We start from the raw sequence: 23348 nt of genomic DNA on the forward strand, positions 1-23348 counted from the left end.
GTTACGAAGTATCCATACTTTTCTGGGTACTCAATTAGGTTTTATCTACGTGTCTCATTTACCGAAGTAGTTCGAAATGTATACTACTTCTACTTCATAAGTGTTTTGATGTTGAAATGTTATATCTGGATGCTTATAGTTGTAGTTTGCAAAGTAGTTTTCGGATGCACTTCAACGATGCGTCGAGCGAAGTTGTGAGATTTCGCAAACGTGTTCAGTAGGGATGTTCATTGATTAAATTGTCAGGTTACCCTAAAAACACTGCACACCAAATTTGGTTCAATTCTAGCAAGTATAAGACTCCGCAGATCTAATTAAAAAAAATAATTTATTAGAGAAAATTAAAAAAACTAATTCAAATTTTTCTGTCAATCCTATGAAATTGTTGAGCTGTCTTCAAAGACGATGCTAAACCAATTTGATTCAATTCCAAGTAGTAGTAGCGGAGTTATTTGAGTTTTTTGTTGGTAATTCTCGGATTATCCACCAATCAAGGAGTCTTATACTTGTTAGAATTGAACCAAATTTGGTGTGCAGCGTCTTTAAGGTGACCTAACAATTTGATCAGTGAATGGCTGGAATCCATAGAAAAAGTTATTTTTTAACAGCCCTAGTGTTCAGTTTGATTGGCGTAATGTGATACAAATTTCCTTGATTCGACTCTCTTCACCTTTCGCGGGCTGGGATGAGTCACGCCGCTTATTTATCATCATCGGTCTATCATAAATTGAATTTACCAAGTAAACCAAACAGGTAATCAGATGTAATTGACTAGACTTTCTAAGATTTCTGTTCTACGTATCGCCCCTTTCGCACTCGGCACTAAAATGGATAATAGGCGCTCCATCGGTGTCGCGATCAATATACACCGCAAGGTTTGTCAGCTGTAGAGTCGAACTAGTCGGAACTGTAGGCAATTACATAAGTTTTTCCCGTCGTACCATCCGTAGCTATAGGCCTACATCAATTTTGAATATTGCCGGGTGTTGGAGCGGCCAGAAAAGACCTCCGACTTAAAAGTAATATGTAACCTCAATATCCATTCACCAGAGTGCGCAAAAAGAGGTAATGTTATAGTGATATTATATAAATACTTATATGGTCACGTTTAATGCAATGTGACTGGTGAATTTACGAAGCAAACATTTCAATCTAAGTTGTTTACAACGTAGCAACCAATCAGTACACTTGGAGTTCCACTCCGATAAAGCAGCGTGATTTCAGTAAGCTACTACACAGAATGACCCTCTTACCAAATCACTGGGCCAAATACGAATCCGCTAAACATATAGCCAAATTCCGAGATCGTGTAAAATATGGGACTTATCTGCTATGTCGTCGAGGCACGCGTAGAATCGTTTGAGCCCGCGAAATCGGATGCTAATTTAGCTTATGATCTGGTACGTCTGAGCTAAGGTGAGGTGTGCTAATGCAAGGGACAACATGTTGAATATGAATTACCGGAAAATTTCGATATAATCTCGGTCCTGGAAATTGTTGAGTGAATTCCGATATCTCATTTTATATCCTAATCTCGCTATCACCTTCACCAATTTGTATTGCGATAATGAACCTTCGTTGTTGTTGTTTGTATATTCATGGTGTTTGTCGACTACGAGGGTCATTTACACCAGGCCGATATTCCTTATTTTTGATTCCGTATCTGCGGTCTCGTAGCAGGGCCCACTTCTAGGCTCTTTGTACCACACCGCTTACGAGGACGAGATGGCGAGGAGAGGAGCCTAGATAAACCTCCGACACTTAGGCCGGGATTCTGGACTTGACCTCGGTCGGACTCAAACCCACAATCCATTGTTGTTGTAGATGTGGATTATACCATTACACGCTGTCTTGCCATCATAATGAACCTTTCACACCTATACAGAGGCATGCCCGATCGCTTAGCAAAAACGTCACACACCCACGGGCTACGGAGTTGAGCTTGACTTCTGAAAACACATTACAGCGTTGTACACCATAAGACAATATGTTTGGATTACAAACACCTTGATCGCACTTATTAATGCTTCTAGATACGAGTATAATGGAGCAGAACGTGTGCTACTGTCATCAAGGGGGCGCGTTTTAAAAAGTTTAAGATCCAATACATTATGGCTGTTCTCAATAAGTTGCAGTTGTTGTTGTTGTTGTTGTTGTTGTTGCCTACCTGTGCTCTCGCCATCCAGCTAATTCAAAAGCATGCACATATTGCACATGGACTTCCATAAATTCTGTATCGGTTATTATGGCATTGATACAAGAAAATTGGCGAGTACTATTATGTCGTGATGTGATAGCTCTTCCTACATCTGCACTTAATGCACACGTTTGCGGAGAATTATACGCTGAGCAATGTTGGACTTATTGCAATTTCTCCTTGTCTATGAGCCTTCATTTTGATGTTAGTAAAATTATGTCGAAATTTACTCTTCACAGAGACGATTTATAAAGGCCTATGACCAGCAGAACGCAAGATACATCCTTGTCTGACGGTTATATCCATCCATGCGTTTGACTCCAGTCTGCAGGAATTCTCTTTCCCAGTTTTCAGAAGCGGCCTTGGACGGCTTTAGACATAACTAATATCCCTCATTTTAGCATTCATATAGACAAATCGCCTATGGCTATTCATGGAAACAAACAGCAACTGTCGTCTATTTTATTTTGTGGCATATTTAGAGGTCAATCAGAGCCGCAAAAAGGCTTCCTTGAAGCCGCATGTGGCTCTGAGAGTCACAGTTGGACTAAATCACTGGCCCAAACGTATACTAGAAACAATTTCTTTCGTGATATGCACACTATTCCAAGTTGGTATGTCTATACGGGGCGCATCATTTTTATCTGTTCTTCACGTCTGTACTGCTGTGGGGTTCAGATTGCAAACTTTGATAGCATTAAATCGCGCTCGGCGCGAAGAAAATTTCAAGATTATTTAAAATTGAATCAATCAAAAATTCAATTTGCCCGTCGACGGCCGCCAACACATACTAATTAAATTACGTGTCACCGCTGCACAAATGTCCGTCTACGGCCGCAGGTTGCCCACCCTTGATTTAAAGCATTTATAGGTAAATGATTGGTGACTTGTCATACGAAATTTTTGCCGTGGCGCACCAGACCGATATGGTGATAAGCGTCACAATGTCTCACTTCACAACTAATAATAATACATAGTAGAGATGGTGCGATCCCCTGAAAGGTTCAGATTCGCGTGAACGCGAACCTTTTCGAAAGGTTCTGTGTGGACGAGAACGTGAACCTATGACGTCACGTGACGTCATACTGTATTGCTAACTCCGACCCTACATTTCAGTGGAAAGTGAAACCTAGCGACGACTCGGGCCATATTAGGGCACAACGCTGAAGTACATACTGACTTTTTAAACGGTACTAAATGTATCAACTGGAGCAATCAAATGCTCTAATAATCCCATAAAATCAATATCTTTTGTCGTATTGCCAGCAATTTCTCGGAGGACTTGCAAAGGAAACTAAGCTTATACGCCTTAACGCCTTACGCCTTAATGTGTTTGGCGTCTGAGTATTGCTACGTTGATATTAAGCAGAGTGTCAAACGGGTTTCCATGTAGTTGCTACCGATATACTCCATAAACTAGTTATAAAGTAGCCAACACCCAGATTGCACGGATTTGTTTTTTTACGGTACAATAAACATATCAAATCAAGATGGATCCCTAAAGCCTGCTAGATTTTTTACATTTGACAACGATGAATTATTTATATCAATTTCATTGATTGGTTGAATAAGCATAATTCACTGACGTCTTACATGTAGTGTATTTCTTTCTTGAAGTTGTGTGATTGCGGGTCAAGCTCACAGCAGAGAGTCACTAAATATTCACAAACGGAAAGCTGAATATTTCGAGGAAACTTTTGTAACAAAGGAAGTAAAATCTTGAGATTGGCCAGGTGCACGTTAGCTTGGTGTTAATATTTTTATGCTGCCAGCGCCATGCGTAGAGGGGTTCAAAGTTGAAATGTATAGAATTTATACGAGAGGTGTTATGATGACGAACGTGAAAAATTGTAATAAATGAAAAATCTTCTCAGTGCGGAACCTACTAAGCTTCGTTGGTGAATGTGAGCCTTTAAATTGCTGAGGTTCACACACAGAACGCGAGCGTGAATCTCGCGTTCACACCATTCCTAATACATACGCCTGTGACGGACAGAATACGATTGACATTTGGTGTATTGATGTATTTTTAATGGATGTTTCTACTATTTCCTACTAAAATTCTCAACAATGTAACAATTTTCAGAGATGCGCTGAATTATACAGACATTTTCTTCAATCTATACTCAGAATTGCTTTGCGGGCCGGACGAGATCGTCGGGCGGGCCGTATGTTTAACCCCCCTGCTCTAGGGTCTACAGAGTCTTAGGTCATAATTTTCGTGCGGGAAAACACATTGTTTGGTAGAAATGCAGGAAACATGACCCATAACCTTTGACTGACTAGGATTATGGTTGGACAAAATGGCGTACCTGGTTGACTCAATTCTGAAGCGAGTGCCAAGCATAGAGTCGAATCGAATGTTCGAGTATCCCTCAATATCATGTCATAACAACATGAAAGATGTGGCAATAAGAACGGTTGAATAGAATGCCATTTTCAAATCAAATTTAATGCTGTTTGGTATTTTTGACCATGCCCATTTCATTACACTTTGTGCCAACGCTACGGGTTGATCACAACTTCCCGTAAATGTCATTTCAACTAACGCGCGTAGATTTGTATGCTTACTTCATGTTTCATACGCTGCGATGCGACCAATTGAGCTTTCAAGTTTTCCACAGTGGAAAATACTATCGAAACTATAGTTCTCATAAAAAAAACAACTCTTAGTGGCAAGGCGCGGATAACTCAGATACTGACACTACTCGACTAGAATCATTATAAAATAATCTGTGGAGATTCGAGCACTTAAATAACTGACCTTAGCCGTAATCGCCGCCCTGACAATATTCTCCAAATTAGAGAACTCGCATCAAGACCAGAAATCTTTCCTGAAAGTGCGCTCCGAATTATATACGCGAAAAATCGCTTGCTACCCTGCCCAAGTCGTGCCTGTCGCCACCGTTTGTAATTGACTTGATAAGGTCGGATTAGGCAAAGATTCGCATATCTCCACTCATGTCTATACCGCGACAGAATCGATTTATCTCCATCGCCGTGCTTCATTCTCCCGGTATTATGTTCTTCATAAACACGCCGGGTAATGATACCCGTGACGTCAGGCCAAATATTATATTTCGCGACATAGATTGTCAAAGTGTCATTCAATCGCAGGAAAGGAAATGGCTGAGCCTGTATTTGGAAAATAAATTTTCAGCACCTTGAGCGAAATTTCGTTGCGTAGACCGGGTCACGTATACACTGTAATCCAGGGACGGGTAACATACGGCCCGCGAAGGGATTTTGACCGGCCCGCAGATAGTTTCCACCCTGGAAGTGATGTTCTATTCAGAAAGTATTGACAAATTTTATGCGTCACAGAATGAATCCAAGCTTGCGAACATAAGAAATATGGACATGAAACTACTCTGTTCGGGTGCACCCTGCACATATTGTACGTATATTTTCGACCATGAACATTAACGAGACAACGCTGCGTTCCAATATAACTGATATTCACGTGCAGTCTTTTCTAAGGGTTTCTACATACGACATGCAGTTCAAAGAACTTTTTAACAACTCTGACTAACCACATATTTCTGATTGACTTACTGACACCTAGTGTTTATAAATTCATTAAATACTGTTTTTGGTCTCTATGCTTTAAACTTAAAGATTACATTGAATAAGATTCATTCCTTGTATGGGTGGATAAATACGCGATTAATGTACATATTCTATTCTGTAATCCGGCCCGCCAAGTGTTTCATTTTCCGACATCCGGCACGTCAACGGGAGAAGTTGCCCGCCTTTTCTGTAATCCCATGGCTGGAAAATGGTTGCATTAAACAGATTTTCACCGGGTTATGAATTGTGCCTTCACATCCTTCCGATCGATTAATTTGTGTCAAATACACCAATCCTTAGGGAGATATATCTTCAAGGTACTGGAGGTTTTGTTTTCGTTTATCACCCCAAGATATCACGACAAGAAAAAAAAGGCCACGATACCCGTATTCTGTGACAACAGAGGTATGTTGTGTACCATCGATCATCTAAAAATAGTGCATTGAGTTTAAGGTATCTGTTCGCCTCGATTATTAGAATTTCAACGCCGGTGACGTGATATTCGGCAATACGATTGATGATATACCATGTTCTTTTCAAGTCTCTTCCAATTACTGAAGATTACCCCTGACGAGTGTAAGCCGTTTACATCAATATTAATATATTATCCAATTGTGTACTGAAGTTAAATCGTAGCGATTCTCATTACATGCCAAAGCTACTTCAAGTGGAAGGGGAGACTGACATGCTCCAGTATAGGTGACAATGGTAATCGACAAGGTGATCAGTGAGTGAGCAAATCATTGATGCTCAAAACTACAGTGACTGTGTCAAACAATGGATACAGAGAATATAATGCCATGCAGGTGCAATAAATCGAAGATAATTTGACATCCCCCGCCATATCTATTTCACGGCGCCTTGTGACGATGCTGTTAGCTGATCACGACTACATAGAAGTATCATTTGTACTCACGATGCGTATGCATGGTTGCATTTAAAACAAATGGTTGTTTAAAAGAGTTTGTTTGAAACACTTTGATTACGGAACATGTTTTAAGCAGTTTCTTAAACTATGGCCTTTAAATTCTTTTTAAGTGGTTTAATTATGCCATAAATGTGTAAATACTTTCCGAGCCCACGGACGATTACCACCTGATATAGCCGACGTATACGATATGGGATAGTTGGAACCGGCGAAGTAGTCGGTTCAACAGCTATAGCACGTAGATATAGATCAGGGGTGGCCAACCTGCGGCCGTAGAAGGAAATTTGTGCAGCCGTGGACACGTAATTAAAGTGGCATGTGTGTTGGCTGCCGTCGAAATAAAAATTGAATTTACGAATTGACCCCCGAAGTTTTAAGAAATTTTATTCAACCTTGAAATTTTCTTCTCGCTGCGCGCGATTCAATGCGACTTGATTTTTCGATTTTAATATAGTAGCACGCTTTGCGATCTGAGAACGACAGTACAGATGTGAACTACAGAGAAAAATGATGCGCCCCATATAGAAAGAAATTTGTTTCTGGTGCGTTTGCGCGATTTCATTATCTTTCCACTATACCGACAATCCTGATGGGAGGTCATGAAACGGCATGAAATAAAATGACTAATTACAATTGGCCCACCCGAATATACATAATCATATATAACTGGCCTCAAACTTTCTAAAACACACCCTCCATCATCTTTACCGGGGAAATCGATCACATGGGCTGATAAAGGAAAAATGTTTGATAAGAATATGTGAAACTACTAATATTAATGACGAAATGCATTCGTGAATCATTGCCAATCCACGAATCGATTCATAATATGCCCACTCGCGATTTCGGTGCGTATACTAAGCCGGTATGAATAAATAGATTAGTCTGGCACTCACCGAAAATGGACATGGACACTGGACAGCTCAAAATGGGTATTTGGCGTCCAGTTTGTTCATAATGAACTATGACCTGGAATGCGGCCGTAGGCTACATGGCATATCGAAATGCAGCCGTGTATAGCAAAAGGGTTGGCCTCCCCCGATATAGATCATTGGTACGGAATGAATGTTGTCATGATGATTTCTGCAAAAATGCTGCATGACGATCTAGTCCTGGTTAAAGATATTCTTGGTCCGTATATGGCAGGGGTGGGAATCCTATTTCGTGAAAGGAGCTATATTTACCCTATATTTTCAATGGTGAACGTCATTCCATTATGACGTCAAAATGGAATATTCGTGGCGCCATTGTTTTAAAAAAATGTTTCAAACAAGGGTTTTGTTTCAAACATGTTTGTTTTAAATTGATTTTTGTTTTAAACGCAGCCCTATGGGTATGTTTGCTAAGTGTTTTGCATGCTGTGATACGAACGAGTGAGGTTTCCTGTCGTACAAGTTGGATAAAGTAGCATCGGACTCTACTGTTGCGATGATTACTACAGCCCTCCATCGAATTGTTAACCAATAGAGATAAACCGATAACTTGCGCGTTCACCTTCGCCGATCACCCGATATATTTATCCGGCATCTGAAAGATATGGTATCTGGCTTAAGACGCGCCTTCAAAACTTCAGAGCAATTATTTGAACCACGCTTCAGCAATTGATATGTTTGGACTTGAAATAAGCTATGGAAATAGTGCACCTGGACACCAGTAACCACAGTGGTCAGTAACGAAGCCCTTTCACCCCTTTTCTAGAACTCAAGTAGCTTTTTCCTACTTGCAGTAATGACCCAAGTGCTCATAACGTTAGATTGCCTCCACTTCTACTTGAACAATATTCAGTTTTCAGCTATAAGTCTAGGCCAGGGGTAACCAACACGCGGCCCGTCCGCCCGGTCATATTTTGCTGCTCGCAGATTTCGATAGAAATGCTGAAATGCTGAAATTCATTTCAGTTTCGAAATGGTGTTTTTGTTTTAGTTGTTGTTGTTTCAAAATAATCTATTCGCCTGTCCTCAACATTACCATTCCCACTAGCTTAAAAGCCTTCGACGCTGCCAACAGCATGTCATCGAGGGGGAGCCAGCCGATATGAATGGCAATATTGCCTTGACGTGCAATGAACCAAACACTGTCAAGAGCAAGACTCTTTGAAAACGGCTCAGGGCCTTTTCATAAGATCAAGCTTTAGGAGGAGACAGTCTTTCAGCGATATTAACGTATCTCGCCTGTCCCAATATTGATTCCTTAATGCTCGGTCGATGAAAAGCGTTGTCAGCTATCCTGCGCGGCTCATAGTTCAAAACAACATGAAATTGAATATCATAATATTTCTTGTTGCATTTGTACTACTTTTATAATGTAGGCCTATTGCTTCTTATGTGGAAACTATGACGGTCTCCGTCGTTAGGGAGCACTGCAGTGTTTTGACGTAAAGTTTTAAAAACGTGGTTGCTAAAACTGTGTGGCATTTTTGTCTTAATATATTCATTCTTGCGTCACAGGGCCTCGACGAAATTTGAAAAGCGACCCGCTACCCGTTTTGAGTTGGTGACCCGTGGTCTAGGCCTATCATACTTACTATTTTTACTCATTTTGAAATCGCTGATCTACTTGCAGTCGAGTAGAAACGTACGATATTACTTTTAAGGCTCCTTCGAGATCAAACTCGAATGACGTAGCGAGGCTTGCCGGTAGTCAACGCGCACCACAACCAAACCACACTTTATATATCCTTTAAATATATTCGTTGACCAAGCCAAGGCATATTAATCTCTTGCAGTAGTGGGATGAGGCAGTGACACGGCGAATTAAAAGTTACACAAAAACAGACTCAAATGCTAGCCTAGTTGTGTCCTATCTAACAGTGCAAATCTGACCATTTTTCCACAAACGACATTTATAGTACGCATTACCCCAGTCGAAAGGTAAATAACTACTTGATATGCCAATTAAAAAACATCAAACACATACTAAGAGCATGGCTTGGTGAATGCCCGAATGGCTTTATACTTCTAAATAACGATGGTTATATGCTATCGTTACAATTACTTCTACTTGACGTACGACGGCGACCGCTTCAACCGAATCTGCTAATAATTTATTAGAAGGATATCAATATCCCGAGTCCAGCAGTCAGCATATTCTAGACTCCCTGAGTAACCTGTTTTTACGGCTAATGTCCGATACCAATAGTTCTTTCTATGTACACTAGCGACTCGATATTATAGACAACCCATTAATTTTATCTCTATTCAGATTCGCATCTAACTCGATTTGGATTCGTATTCGATTCACTGCCGCTGCGTGTTCACTACGAATACGACCAACCAGTTAACTTTCGTTGTCAAATTGGACCAATTGGTGCGAAATGCCGGTAATCCAGTTCTAATCCTACCTGCGAAATGTTTCTATCATCGAATTTTAATTCTTGTCTATTCTCTGGTTTTCCTGAAAATGCTACAGCGGAACTGTGTAGTGCGAAACGTGCCAGCCATGTTGCATACAGACAGTTGTCATTCTCGTACTTACGAGGATTAACTCTTATTTGATATGATATGAACAGAAATTGATTTCGTTGTATTTCTTTCTAAGTCGAGATATGATTGAATTTTCAGGCCTTTATCGAATTCGCTAATTCCAATTCCTAACTAATTTGGACAATCTGAAGATTTTCTACTTTTCTAACTTTGACTCTGTCAGCCGAAAATATTCGGGCTCATTTCAATATGAATATACTATTTAATTGTAAATTAAAGTTCTCTACCTCCAAGAAGCTCTTGACCTGACTTTATTAACAGACTAGTATGCAACAAGCAGCGACTGTATTCGTCTCGTCATTTATCAAAATGGCTATCACCGCTACGTAACGACTGCTCCATTCGTCACTAGGGGCAATATTCGCACACGTAGAACTTGGTGGCGGAGCCAGAGGTAGCCGACAAGTCGATGTTGTTGAAGGTGGGTGCGATCGCAGAGCCGCTAGACGAAGCTGTACCGTCCGAGTACGTCTCACTGACGCCGGACTCGGTGGCGTAGACTGTGCCATCCGTCCACTTCGCGGTGGTAGTGCCATCGCCGTCTGTGTCCGTCAGCCCCAGCCAGACTGAGCCTGTGAGTCCCAGGTGGGTTTGGAAGAGCGCCCTGGAAGAGTGAAGAAACGCATTGACAACGCGCTGCGAAATCGTGGCGAACAGGATCGCCGAAATAGCGGCATGGTAGAACAGCATGCTAATTGGACGCAGGGCTTGTATCTCTCATGCGACCATAAAGAATATTATGCCAATTCTAAACCACGTTAAAAATAGTTTGGTATTTTTAAGTCAAGACTAGCACACTGTACCACGCGACAATGGTTGATCACGACTACATAGAAATGTAATTTCGATTCAATCACGTGAATTAGTACTTCATGATTCGCATTTTGCGATCCGACCGATCGAGGCTTCAAGAAATACTATCGAATATACAGCTTTCATTGATAAATCAGCTAATAGTGGTAAATAGCATCATCATCATCTTTGGTTTATTAGCAATTTTATCAGTTCAATACACCACAAAAAATGCGATACAATGAAAAGAAAGGAAGATGCCGAAGCGACTAGGAGTTGTCTATGGAATCGGACACCCACCTATATAATTTCAGAAATACCATCTCTCACTGCTCCACTCGAATCATGAAAATTAATATTCGATTCTGATTCGAGTGCTCGAATCATTTTTGCCAGACCCAGTCAGTAGTCAGAGAACTGTAATCTTAAATCGCTATACCGGTGTTATTGACATATTTCTTATAGTTTGTTGCAGTGGCTCCCAACCTTTTCCGACTCATCGCCCCCTCATCAAGCTCGACATATATTTATCGCAGGGTTGTAACCAAGTCACAAGGCTCCGAGTCACAAGTCAATCTCACTTTCCTAGTTTTGAGTCGAGTCAAGTCGAGTCATTTTCAATTCACCACCGAGCCAAGTCCAAGTCCGAGTCATCGAGCAGAGGTTCGAGTCGGAGTCATGGTGTTATGATTCGAGTCCGAGTCCAAGTCATTGTGCTGACTGCTCAGTTTCCAGTTAAGGTCTTTTACAGCTCTTTTGGTGATATCGAATGCTTCGCATAATATACCAATTATCCCCACAGTTTCTGGTCGCATTTTGAAGTACCAGTACCAATAGACAAAATCCCAATAAGGTGGTTACCCTACTCTTCTTCGAAACTTCAATGAAATGGCGGAGTCGAGTCGAGTCATATGACTTGGTTCGAGTCATGTGCAATGACTCGAGTCCAAGTCAAGTCAATACACAGGTTGACTCGAGTCGAGTCGAGTAATTTCCGTATTTTGAGAAAATGACTCGAGTCATTAGAAATTCGTGACTTGAGTTGGACTCGAGTGGAGACTCGAGTCATTACAACCCAGATCTATCACCCCCTCTTTTTTCGGATGCGAGAATGACATATTAAGGGGAAATTTGTACTGATGACTCTGATCGCTGGTAAATTGACCAAGTAAAACAGGCAACTTTTGCGGCGATCCCTAAAAATTCCGGTATCTGATTATACTTTGTGGCGAGTTGACCTATTTTAGTCAATTTTCGCGGTGGTACGAGAATAACCCGATTTTCACGTGCATTTTGTGGCGGCATTCGGTTGCTGGTTAATTAAATAAATGCATGAATAATCAGAGGTGGTCATAGTAACGAAGTACTTCCACATTTAAGAAATACTCAAATAGTTTGTCGCTACTTGGGTACTTACTAAAGTAGATCTAATTTCCCGCTACTTCTACTCGCTATTTCAGTTTCTCAAGTAGAAGTAGTTGAATTCTCCAATCATACAGAATGGCAGAGGAATTTCAGGGCTGTTTTGACGAAGTATCAACATTTAATTTTCAAGAAAGTTACAAAGTATCGACGAATATAATTTAGGAAGCGGGTTGCGTGGTTCCGTTTATACCACATTGTCGCCCATATGAAGTATTTCATCACAGTAAATATGGCCCATAATAACGTTCCAAACTAAAATTTTGAAATGTAGCATTTACTTATATCTGGAAAAGTGGACTTTGTCTTTTCTTAGCTTTACACCTGTTTTAGCAGGGAGTAAATAGGTTCCCGACCCCTGTTCTAGACTATACTTCCGTTTGTGGTTAACAGTCTTCAGCTTTTAGTCGAAACTAGGAATAGAATACTTAGTCAGACAACTCTCGCGTGTAAGTAAATGGACAACATTACGTCTACTTGAGTACGTACGATGTCTACTTTGATCACCTTTGTCTCCACGTATGGTCAACCTTGAACACGCTTTACAAATCTCGAATATTCGATTAGTAATCAAAGCATACATTCGAGTCGAGGTGTTCGGTAGCTTACATAGAGAGGGGTCGTAATTCGTGCGTTGCATTCAAATATTTTGTTCGTCTGTACCATGAAGAATGTCGTATTTTTCTGACGGTTCAGTTGCAAAAAGTCTGCACTCACAGCCGGTCCGCCGCGGTCCTGACGTTCTTATGCGCGAGACCCACTTTGGGGCCGAATGCTGCGCACGCAGCCGCTGCAACTGTCCCAGTCGCCGGAAAGTTACTGGCTTCGTACTGACATCCTTTGTAGGTTTTCCAGTCGGCCTGCAATGTAGATCAACATTTTGAATAACAGGCGTTTATATCGAACGAGTGCGCGTACCGACTCCTGATAACACACCTATGCTATCACACCTACTTTTGAATGTTTTAAATGAGTTTATTTAACTTAGGGATGACGGTCGGTTTCGCTGATTGCTAAAGAAAATGAAAATTTGAATCTATGAGCATTGAGAAGCGATCTGATAGATATGCTGATTCTACTTTTGATTGAATTTTCGGACATACAATCCTGGTGGCATTATAACCATGTTACTGTTTAACACGCTTTACAATTGAATAGTATATTCATATTTAAATGAACACGAAATGAGCAACTAGGTGAGAATCTCACCCTTGACTCATCCGGTAAACCTTGATGCTTGGCAATCAAAGGCCATAAATTCTGCCATTGGCTAACATCTGTTGGATAATCCAGCTTGTGCGAAAAACTATTGAGACTACAGATTTCGATACGCTGGGAGGGGCCGTTCACACTTTCAAATGTGTGCCGTGGAGTCGAATTTCATCAAAATGCACCAGCCCAGACTGTGTCTACAAAAAGAGTATGTGTAGGCCTACCATCTAAAATAGTACATTGAAATCTCTCGTATTTGAATTTTCATGCTGGTGACGTCGTATTTTGTGATACGATTGTTGATATGCAATGTTCTTTTCCAATTCTCTACTAGTTCAGTTTGTTTCATTAGCAATTTTTATCAGTTCAATACACCACAAAAATTGCGATACAATGAAAAGATAGGAAGGTGTCGAAACGACAAGGAGTAGTCTTTAGAATCAGACACCCACCTTGGCCTAGACCAGGGGTTCTCATAGGGTGGGCCATGGCCCACTGGTGGGCCACAGAGCATTTTTAGGTGGGCCACAGAGCTATTTAGAAAAATCAAAATTAATGTAAGTTCAGTTATATTTCTTATGTTTTTGCTAAATATACATTCGTATTATCTAATTATACGTAGGCTATATACATAAAGCTTTTCATCCGACTCTGATTAGACGTAGTGGCACGTATGAAGTCAGCTTGTACAAATCGAAAACGTAAGGGAGAAACGGTGGCTTTTTCTACTGGCTATGACAACCTACAGCTAACAGGACCTAAAATAATTTCAATCGTATAATAGGTCTAACTGGAAGATAATGCTGAAGTAACCAAGTATTCAAGCAGGGTCATATGTCGTATGCCGTTGAATGGGATATGTAATGAACTTGCAATGAAGTGGAATTGATGTACAGATTTACTGTACTTCGGCAGGCCGTATTATTGCAAGCTAAAATTAGCCATAATTGCAAATTATTAGCAACTTCTGGCCGGGGTATACTGCACCACCGCAACGAATCTTAATGGATTGAGGATTTAACGGAGCGCATTAATCTTGGAAGTCGGTTTAAAATGTCCGGCCTGGAAATCATTGTACATAATGAAAGAGTCACAGGAATTGATTGTATCATTGGATTGAATATTCTGACATCGCAACTTTGGTTGTTTTGGTACAAGACGTACAAAGTAGCCTACATCATGCATATGGAAAAATCTTTCTCCACTTCTCTGTAGTACTCCATTCACCAATTAATTGTTCGATGCTGGCCCAGAATGATTTTAATATTCCCCACAATAGTATCACTCAAGTCCTAATCGCACAGTGCGGGGATCTCATCATTGTCTTTCGCGACGCGAATGGAGCAGCGGACGAAAATAATCTACTTAGGAGTTTTAGCATATGATCTACCAGGGCCGTAACTGGAGGATATTTATTCAACTAGAATTTTTTTTCGCGCTTCGCGCGATTTCGTATCCCGGGAGATCGGGATTTAAATATCATCACTTAGAGAAAATGCATGCGCATATTTTAGAGAAATAGGCATATCGGCGCTGTCCATGACCATGCATTAAACAGGATTATGACTGTAAGATATCAGGTGGGCCACAGCACATTTTTAAACCGGAAAATGGGTCACGGCCAAGAAAGGGCTGAGAACCCCTGGCCTAGACGATGTAAAGAGAAGGCATGTACGCTGAATGAAAAGTAAAAGAATATAGAAAAGAAGAACCAAACTACAAAAAGTTGCTGACAATTACCTCTGACGAGTGTCAGCCGAAAATATTCAGGTTCAGTTCAATATGAACATACTGTTTGATCGTATATTGAAGTTCTGTACCTCCAAGAAGCTATTCTAATACGCTTTAGCAAATATCCAACACTGTTGTTGTGTAAAACATGCCTTCGTCACATTTTAGCGATAACGACAGCAGCACAATGTAATGGTGTCTTAAAAATTTTTCCGATTCCGCAGCTCATAATTTGATAAATTGTACCTATTATAATTAGGACGTGAGGTTGAAGGGAAGTGTTCCAAAGTGCAGTGACCTGTTCGCTGTATGTAAACTGATACTTATTGAAATACCTCTAACGTCGAAATATATTTTACCAAAGGCAGCACTGAAATTAATAAAATTGATGGAGTTTTAGGTTTACAATCACAGTCGTAATTCGAATTGAGTCATTTCCGTTTTGACCGGTAATAAATTAAAAAAATACACTATAATAAGATCATGGTATCATGGTGAAATAAATTTCAAAAACGCTCATTCGCTGCAGTAATTAGATTTTCAAGTCGCAGTTTATCAATAGTTTGAGGCTTTTTTGGGGCCGCACAAAATGTTGACGGGCAATAGTTTGTCAACTTTCATATTACAGACACCTATGATGTGAACCGTGATGTAACAATAGCAACAAAGACGGATTGAACTGTACTATAGTACAGAATACAGTTATTCAGAAGTTACACAACTAAAAACAACAAGACTAATATGAGAATTGCAAGTTATAACGAATTACTTCCGTCTGCATAAATTTGATTGTTCAACATGATATAGATGGTAACATCAGTTTCTTCAGTAACTTCGGTGTTACCAGGTCGGTGTTGCGTTCGTAAAATCTATGTTTGTTGCAAGCTATTGTTACATTGCGAATTTTACGGTCTGCGATTGTAATAACGATCATAGTTTTGTTGTAAATAAACTCTTACGAAGATAACACACGTCACCCACCGATTATTCGCCGTGTCGTTACAGACACGGGCATTAAGCGGTAACGCAGTACTTCGATTTTTTGAGTGTGTTTTGCCAATCTGCGTTACATCATGTAGCCTATCTCTGTGCTATTTCAACCTTTCTTTTTAAACGTGGGCTCGTATAGTGTGTATAATGTATTTCATGAGCTGGTTTGCATCCGTTTTACGAGTGAAATTGTCATGATAATTTATGGCCGAAATAGCCCCATCATCAAGCTAAAGTGATATACGTAAAATGCCGGTGGTTGGATTCATCCTACTCGTTGGAAGTGATCCAAATTACTCGTGCATAATTTTTTAAGCAACTCAACAATGCGATGAAGTTGACAGCAACATTTTAAAGCATATTTTTTTTATCAAATTTATGATTTTCAAACTCTATTAGCTTCACCTCTACAGGTTGAAACCGAGCCGAATTCGGTGTGCAGCGTTTCATTACCCAAACGAATGCTTTTATAGAGCAGTCAGTAAAATTTGATAAAAAAACGTGTATTTCAGCAACTGTAAGGTAGGCCACAATTTTGTGTAAACACTAAAAATATGTATCATTCTGAAAACGGTTGAATATCACTGATCTATACTAGCACTCGAATATTGGGACAAGGGCACTTACCGGAACAACAGTTGTCGTTACCGGTCCCGCCGTTGTTGTCGTTGTTCTTGTTAGCAACCTGCTGATCACTGTATGAGAAGATAACCAGTTGGTAATGGTCGTCGAGTCATTTGCCTGGTTAATATATTACACTCACATTTGACAACTTCTACCGTCAGGAGGAGTTGAACCAATCTCTGCGTCTGATAATTTGGAGGATACACATATCCGGCGGGAGCGGCTTGTCTCCCGACTACGACTCCCGGGTTGTTGTACTGAATGATAAGAAAGTAGTTATTGCCGGAATATCGGAATATGAAGGAATATAGCAGCAAGATAGAGAAGTCCAAATCCACACACACCCCGGAGAGAGAGAGAGAGAGAGAGAGAGAGAGAGAGAGAGAGAGAGAGAGCGAAAGAGGTGGAGAGAGAGAGAGAATCGTTATTTATAAACCGTGCGGTACAACATACATAACAAAAATGCAATTGTGTCAAATATGATACACAGATGAGTTTTGCTGCAGTTTCTTCGGACAGGTGTGCGGACCTAGGAGTTTTGGGGTGTGGCATTTGAGGTTTTATACGGGGTATTGATTTGCTGTTTAGAAATTTGCGGAATATTATTTCCGAATTGCGTTCTTTTCTTGCTGCATAGCGGCAAAATAAAAATTTCGCGGTCATGTCAGGCCGTCCCTGAAAACGAAATGTACCGAATTCGACAGCTCTGCAGGAGCTGACAGCGAAATGCTGTCATGTATGTTTCAAACATGATGAACATAAAAATGCATGCGTGATCGATTAAATAGCGAAGAAAGAAACGAAACAAGCAGACACCTTGTAAATCCTAAAGGTGAACCGTTGGTTTATACAGCGGAACCTTCCAAGTATCTCATACCTTGATAATTTTAAGAACTGATATATTCGACTTTTTATTGCAACTTTTGTTAAAATTAAGTGCAACTTTCTCACGATTTTAGCGTGACAAAAACTTGCCCTAGTCATAACCTAACGATATGAATTGCAACCCTATGTCCGAATTAAGCGGAGAATTGTCCGAATGAGCTGTAGTGCAATTGAGCGGAAGATAATGAGTTCAAACGGAGAGGTATTTCAAATACTGACACCGATATACGTGATAGAATGTTGCACAAGACTTGTACAGTGTTCTTGCGAACACAGTCGCTAGATGTTGTTGACTATCCGCAGGAATGTAGGACAGATATTCAAAATAAGCCGCGGCGCACTTACCGATCCCTGGTGAGTGCCTGGCTCTTCTCCAGCTTCTTCGCCAATGACTGCAATTAAAACCAGCTTAAGAAAAGCAACGCTAACAAACAGTCCCAAAGGCTAAGTTGCTTACCTCCGACATAAGCCACTGCAACAAGGAGGATGAAGCTTGGAACGAATCGCATGCTGGTCTATCTTGACTAGCACGACCGATCTACTTAAGGAAGAAAAGAAACTGTGATTATTATTATTATTAACAATGACAATAGTTAATTAACAATCACCAACCAATACCAACAATTAAAAGTAGTAATATAGACTGAGAATAACAAAATGTGGGGATTATCGATGTGCACCACGGCCAAAGTTTAGAATCACAATTCAGTTGGCAAGAAATGTGTTAAATTATCGCATTGCTGGCTCAGACGATCTCAAAGTACGCTGGTAACAGTTCTGGCCGCAGCGGGAGGTGGTGTGCTGTGAATTCAGCGATTTAAAAACGTCTCATGAATTTGATGTGATCGGTACATCCACACAATGTACCAGATACGAATTCACTGAGCCTTATTACTTGGATTCAGATTTTTGAAATATGAAGATGCACTATTGCATTTTTGACGGGGTTCAATAGCATGGCTCAAGCCTCATTAGATCGATTCCTTTTAATCAGTGCTGACGGTCATTCGCGTGATTGGAATAGCTGATGATGCAAGGTACCTCATATCGCCGAGAAAAGACGCCAGCGTTGGTTAATCACCTCGATTCCCATTTTTGAAATATCGAGATGCACTGCTGCATTTTGGAGGGTACAATAGCTTAGCTCAAGCCTTATCAGATCGCCCTTTTTAACCAGCAGTTTCGTCTAGAGTTGCATTTAAAACAAAAATCAATCTAAAACAAACATGCTTAAAACAATGCCTTGTTTGAAACATGTTTTTATTGTTTTTCTTCAAAGTCATGACGTCATGAATATTCAATTGCGACGTCATTGTGGATTGACATTGAAAATTGAAAATATAAGGGTAAATATGGCTCCTTTGACGAAATATCTGTACTATTGCTGTTGAACCGACTATTTTGAGGGTCCGAACCATCCCATATCCATGTACGTCGTCTATATTGAGTGGTAATTGTCCGTAGGTTCATACAACATGTTTTGGGAAAATATTTACACAATTACGGCACAATTTTACAGCTTATTAAAAAGACAATTAAAAAATGGCATTTCTTCGAAACACTGTTTAAAACATGCTTTAAACAAAGTGCTTTAAAACACCGTTTGTTTTAAATGCAATCCTACTTCTGTCCATTACTCGTGTGATTTAAATATGGCTGGTGAATGGTGACGCAAAGAATCCAGTATCCCAGGGACAAGACGCCCGCGCTGGTTTAGACTGGATTCGAACCCACACCGATCTATGAGCGAAAGGAGCCCTTATTCAGTACGAGGCAACATTACTTTATCGCCCGGGGGCAGGTCGTACCGGCGCTGACTTTTCTGGGCTGTCACTCGCGTCGCGAGACAACGCCACTCGACACACCTCTGCATACCAATTTCAGCGCGCTGTGCTGCAGTGTTACATAATTTTCAGGAGTCTGGGGACTTGAAATTCGAGTTGCCAGCTTGTCATGCTCATTCAAATCGATGGAGAGTCACTATTTGTTGGGTTTGGAGTTCCGACAATTGCAAACCACACGCAGCTTCTCCGATGGATAATAATCGTTGATAAGATAGATGATATTGTCAACATTACAACATGTGATGTCTCAACGATACCCACATCAAAGTAATGCCTTCGGATTGAATACCGTTAGCAAAGGCGTTAGTTTAGTACGACGTGTGTATCTCGCAGTCTTCATCGGAATGATACCACCACTAAGCAGCAAACATTTGCTGTTTTAGTTCTAGTCGATATTAGCCACCCATCACGAACACATGAATGATGAGCCCAGTTCCGATCGCAGCACTCCAATGGTTAGATTCAGATGCGATATGCAAAATCAAGGCCGCACGATTAAAAATCTTTCTTCTTATCATGTGGCCCCAAGATTTTTTCTCGACACTGTATAGGTAACCCCTTTTGATATGTTATTTTGTTACAATTTCAAGGGAAATGATACGGTTAATATGATATACATCTCGGCACAATAACACCATCAATAGTCTCGTTCCTATGGCAAATATCCAGTGAAGATGTGACTTCTACGAGTACTTCAAGCGTGTTCTTTGCGAACATTATATGGCCAATCAAATTCATCGACAGAGATGATAGTTTCGCGATATATAAATGCTACAGCATTGTTGAAGATATGTTTGTCCAAAATTGTTCGCAGTAGGCCCAATGGCGTTGGTCAATCGTTGAAACGATTATATTGATATTTCAATCGCGAGCTACTATAACTCACCGTTCAAATTATTTTTGGACACCGGGTACGCCCAATTACTACCCGTTGCCTGTATTATAATTGCTTCCGACTCAAGCCATTTGGCAATAATTCGAGATTAAGTTGGCAAAAGATTACCGGTAAGTTATCAACTTATTTTATAAATTCAAACGGCCGTATTCATTTTCGACGTAACAAGAAACGGACTAGCATTGCATGTCACACTAGAACTGCTTCGCCTACGCACATAATTCAAAATAAATGGTCGTTATCTCCCGAATAAACTTGTATCAATTCGTGTGAAATTGGTTTACTCTCTGCGCCCCCGGTGCGGAATGCCGCGATCTAAATAGCTCAGGCTACCCTCAAAAGTTTGCAGCACGCCTATCTCATCAAATAACCCAAGCGGGGAGTCGCTATACTTTAAAACGCGAGTGATTCGCGAGAGAACGTTTTTCGCCGTGTCTGTCGACGACAAGTCATGATTCGAATCAAATTTCAATATCGAACAAGATTAGACACCGTATCAAGGGCGTGTAATCTCAACTTCAAAATCGTCAGGTACGGTTTGGCGTTTTACGACATGCATGCATGCCTCACTTTGGCATGTTTTTTAAAATTAATATCTGTAGGACAAAGTGGGTATTCGTTGCTCAACTGACTATGCAGATACTTTCAATCTCCTCACTGTCTTATTATTATATAGCAATCTTGCGGCGTATTGGTCTTGGACAAAACAGTCATGAAACTTGTTATCTCCGCCGAGCATCTAGTAAATGTTGTCGGTTACATTTTAAACTACTAAGAGGATGATTCGTTGCGAAGACGCGAGTAGAATTAATGTTTTAGTTGTTGCTAGTTTCAATTTCAACGCCATCATATTCCATATCTAATTCCGATTACACAGTGAAAGGGAAATATTTGGATAGTTCTCTATGATAATACAACCGTTCCGCTCTGTTAATTTGTTCATAATTGCATGGTGGCAGAAGTTTTCCTCACACACAGTAACTGAGTGATTCGATTTCGAATCTAGTAGTAGCCCACAAGTCGAGCCCTCGGGTATACTGATTATGACTTCGTAACAGCATGAATGATTTGGGAGGTTTAAATATGTATCTATTAAACGACCACAAATAATATAATGCCAGTTACACAACATTGTATCAAGTCTTGTACTACATGTTTTGATGCTAGGATGGTTTCAAGGATTCCATGATGAGTAGAAAGTATCGAAACTTTAATTCTAGTCAATAAAATATCTCGCAGTAGGCTACCCATAGGGGCGCAAAAATTCAGTACTCAAACATATCAGTTCCCGTCAACCGAATCGGAAAAATGGTGGGGCGTCCGGCTTTTTTTATCGGTAGATCCTGGGTTCAATCCCCGATCGGGTCACATCAAAAACCTGACCAGTAAAATTGGTATCTGTGACTTCCTGTTTGGCGCTGAGCAATTCCTATATAGCATGATGCAAGACTATAGGAAAGCCTTACGAGGCTATTTTTGCACCTTCCTGGTCCAGTGACATATGCGCCTCATGATTTCAGGGTATGTATATGCAATTATGCACGGATCGTTTGTATGTACAATGTACATCATAAGCCGGTGTATATGCCGCAAAAACATCAACCGCAAAACTATACAACGTTGCATCGTGTCCTAATTAAAACACGATTCCTATTCGGGTACTCAAATCATTTAGCTTAGCTCTAATTATGGAGTCTGTGACAGAGATGGTCTGGCTTGTAGGCGTGAATTAAATTTACCCATAACATTCGCTATCGTTATGGGCAGATCTGACATAGCAAAAGCTTGCTAGCTTTTAAACCCCATCGATCAAAGCAAAATTATATATTTGTTATCGGATTTAAAAGGACCGCAACACGTCGCGGCATATCTTCAGCTTTACATATCACGGTATGATTTGAAGGAAAATGACACCGACGCTATACTTCGAGTTTCACAGACACCCTTTCGACATAGTATACTTTGGCGTTTTTCGCCGTAGGGCCGTTCAATATAAAGCGAGATATCTCCTCCAAGTTGCGACGGAATCTCAAGCGCAGCGCGAGCTTATCATGAGGCTTGCAAAGATATTTGATTTCATACATACATTGAAGATTCATCAGCACGCAACATCCAAGTCACCTCACGCATTGATACACAGAAAAGGAAAGGTTCTTCTGAGATTTGTTTGGCGCCACTTTCATATAGCGATGTTGCTGCGTGTTTGAGGATTTGGATCAACGTTTAAGTCGTTAGCTCAGGAATCATGAAAAGGATCACTAGCCTGGTGTAAATGGCCATAGCAGTCGCAACACCCTGAATAACTAAAATTACAACAGCAACAACAATACATTAATCGAAATTGACTGGCAAACTTCATCATGCTTGAGCGAATTCACCTAATCACAGCGAATTGCTGCCTATCCATCAGCATTGGTCTCTTCTCTTAAATGTCACTGATAGCAGATGTGAATCATGTCAAGTTTAAGCAAATAATTATAGCGGTGGCTTCGCACCTCCAAGCAGTATTGATTTTCTTATGAAAGCCCCATTCGCAGCGCGGACGAAATGAACGTGCCGGAATGAAAGTACCGCTATGCCGTCTAGCTAGGACTAGTAAGCTCGTCGGACGAGACATGTCGGGAAGATTCCGTTTCTACCTCTCTCTCCTATTTTGTTGCTCGGTACGGATCACTGCCTCGCTACACTCGTTCTCGCATCTATCAATTTTCACACCCGCAGTTCCGTATGCAATGCAGTCAGCTGACGTCACACAGTCCGTAAATATTGCACCTCA

At 40.6% G+C, this 23348-nt stretch overlaps 2 protein-coding genes across 2 annotated transcripts in view; both read right to left on the reverse strand.

The window, feature by feature from the left end:
• Positions 1 to 21485, reverse strand: part of LOC145436535 (dnaJ homolog subfamily C member 7-like) — a 71876-nt gene extending 50391 nt beyond the window's left edge. Inside the window, exon 1 of the mRNA XM_080313900.1 lies at positions 21482 to 21485. The gene's annotated coding sequence lies outside the window, so the exon portion shown is untranslated. The remainder of the gene's footprint in view (positions 1 to 21481) is intronic.
• The window catches only part of LOC145436733 (uncharacterized), a 246599-nt gene continuing 233774 nt past the window's right edge, over positions 10524 to 23348 (reverse strand). Inside the window, exons 2-7 of the mRNA XM_080314009.1 lie at positions 18291 to 18377; positions 18179 to 18225; positions 17088 to 17205; positions 16952 to 17019; positions 13109 to 13251; positions 10524 to 10781 (exon numbers count right to left, since the gene is read on the reverse strand). Of these exons, the coding sequence (XP_080170135.1) occupies positions 10526 to 10781; positions 13109 to 13251; positions 16952 to 17019; positions 17088 to 17205; positions 18179 to 18225; positions 18291 to 18342 (684 nt within the window). The 5' untranslated portion in view covers positions 18343 to 18377 and the 3' untranslated portion in view covers positions 10524 to 10525. The remainder of the gene's footprint in view (positions 10782 to 13108; positions 13252 to 16951; positions 17020 to 17087; positions 17206 to 18178; positions 18226 to 18290; positions 18378 to 23348) is intronic.

This window comes from Botryllus schlosseri, chromosome 1, assembly GCF_051294905.1.
Source record: "Botryllus schlosseri isolate E-star chromosome 1, Bs_hap1, whole genome shotgun sequence".
Taxonomy (NCBI): Eukaryota; Metazoa; Chordata; class Ascidiacea; order Stolidobranchia; family Styelidae; genus Botryllus; species Botryllus schlosseri.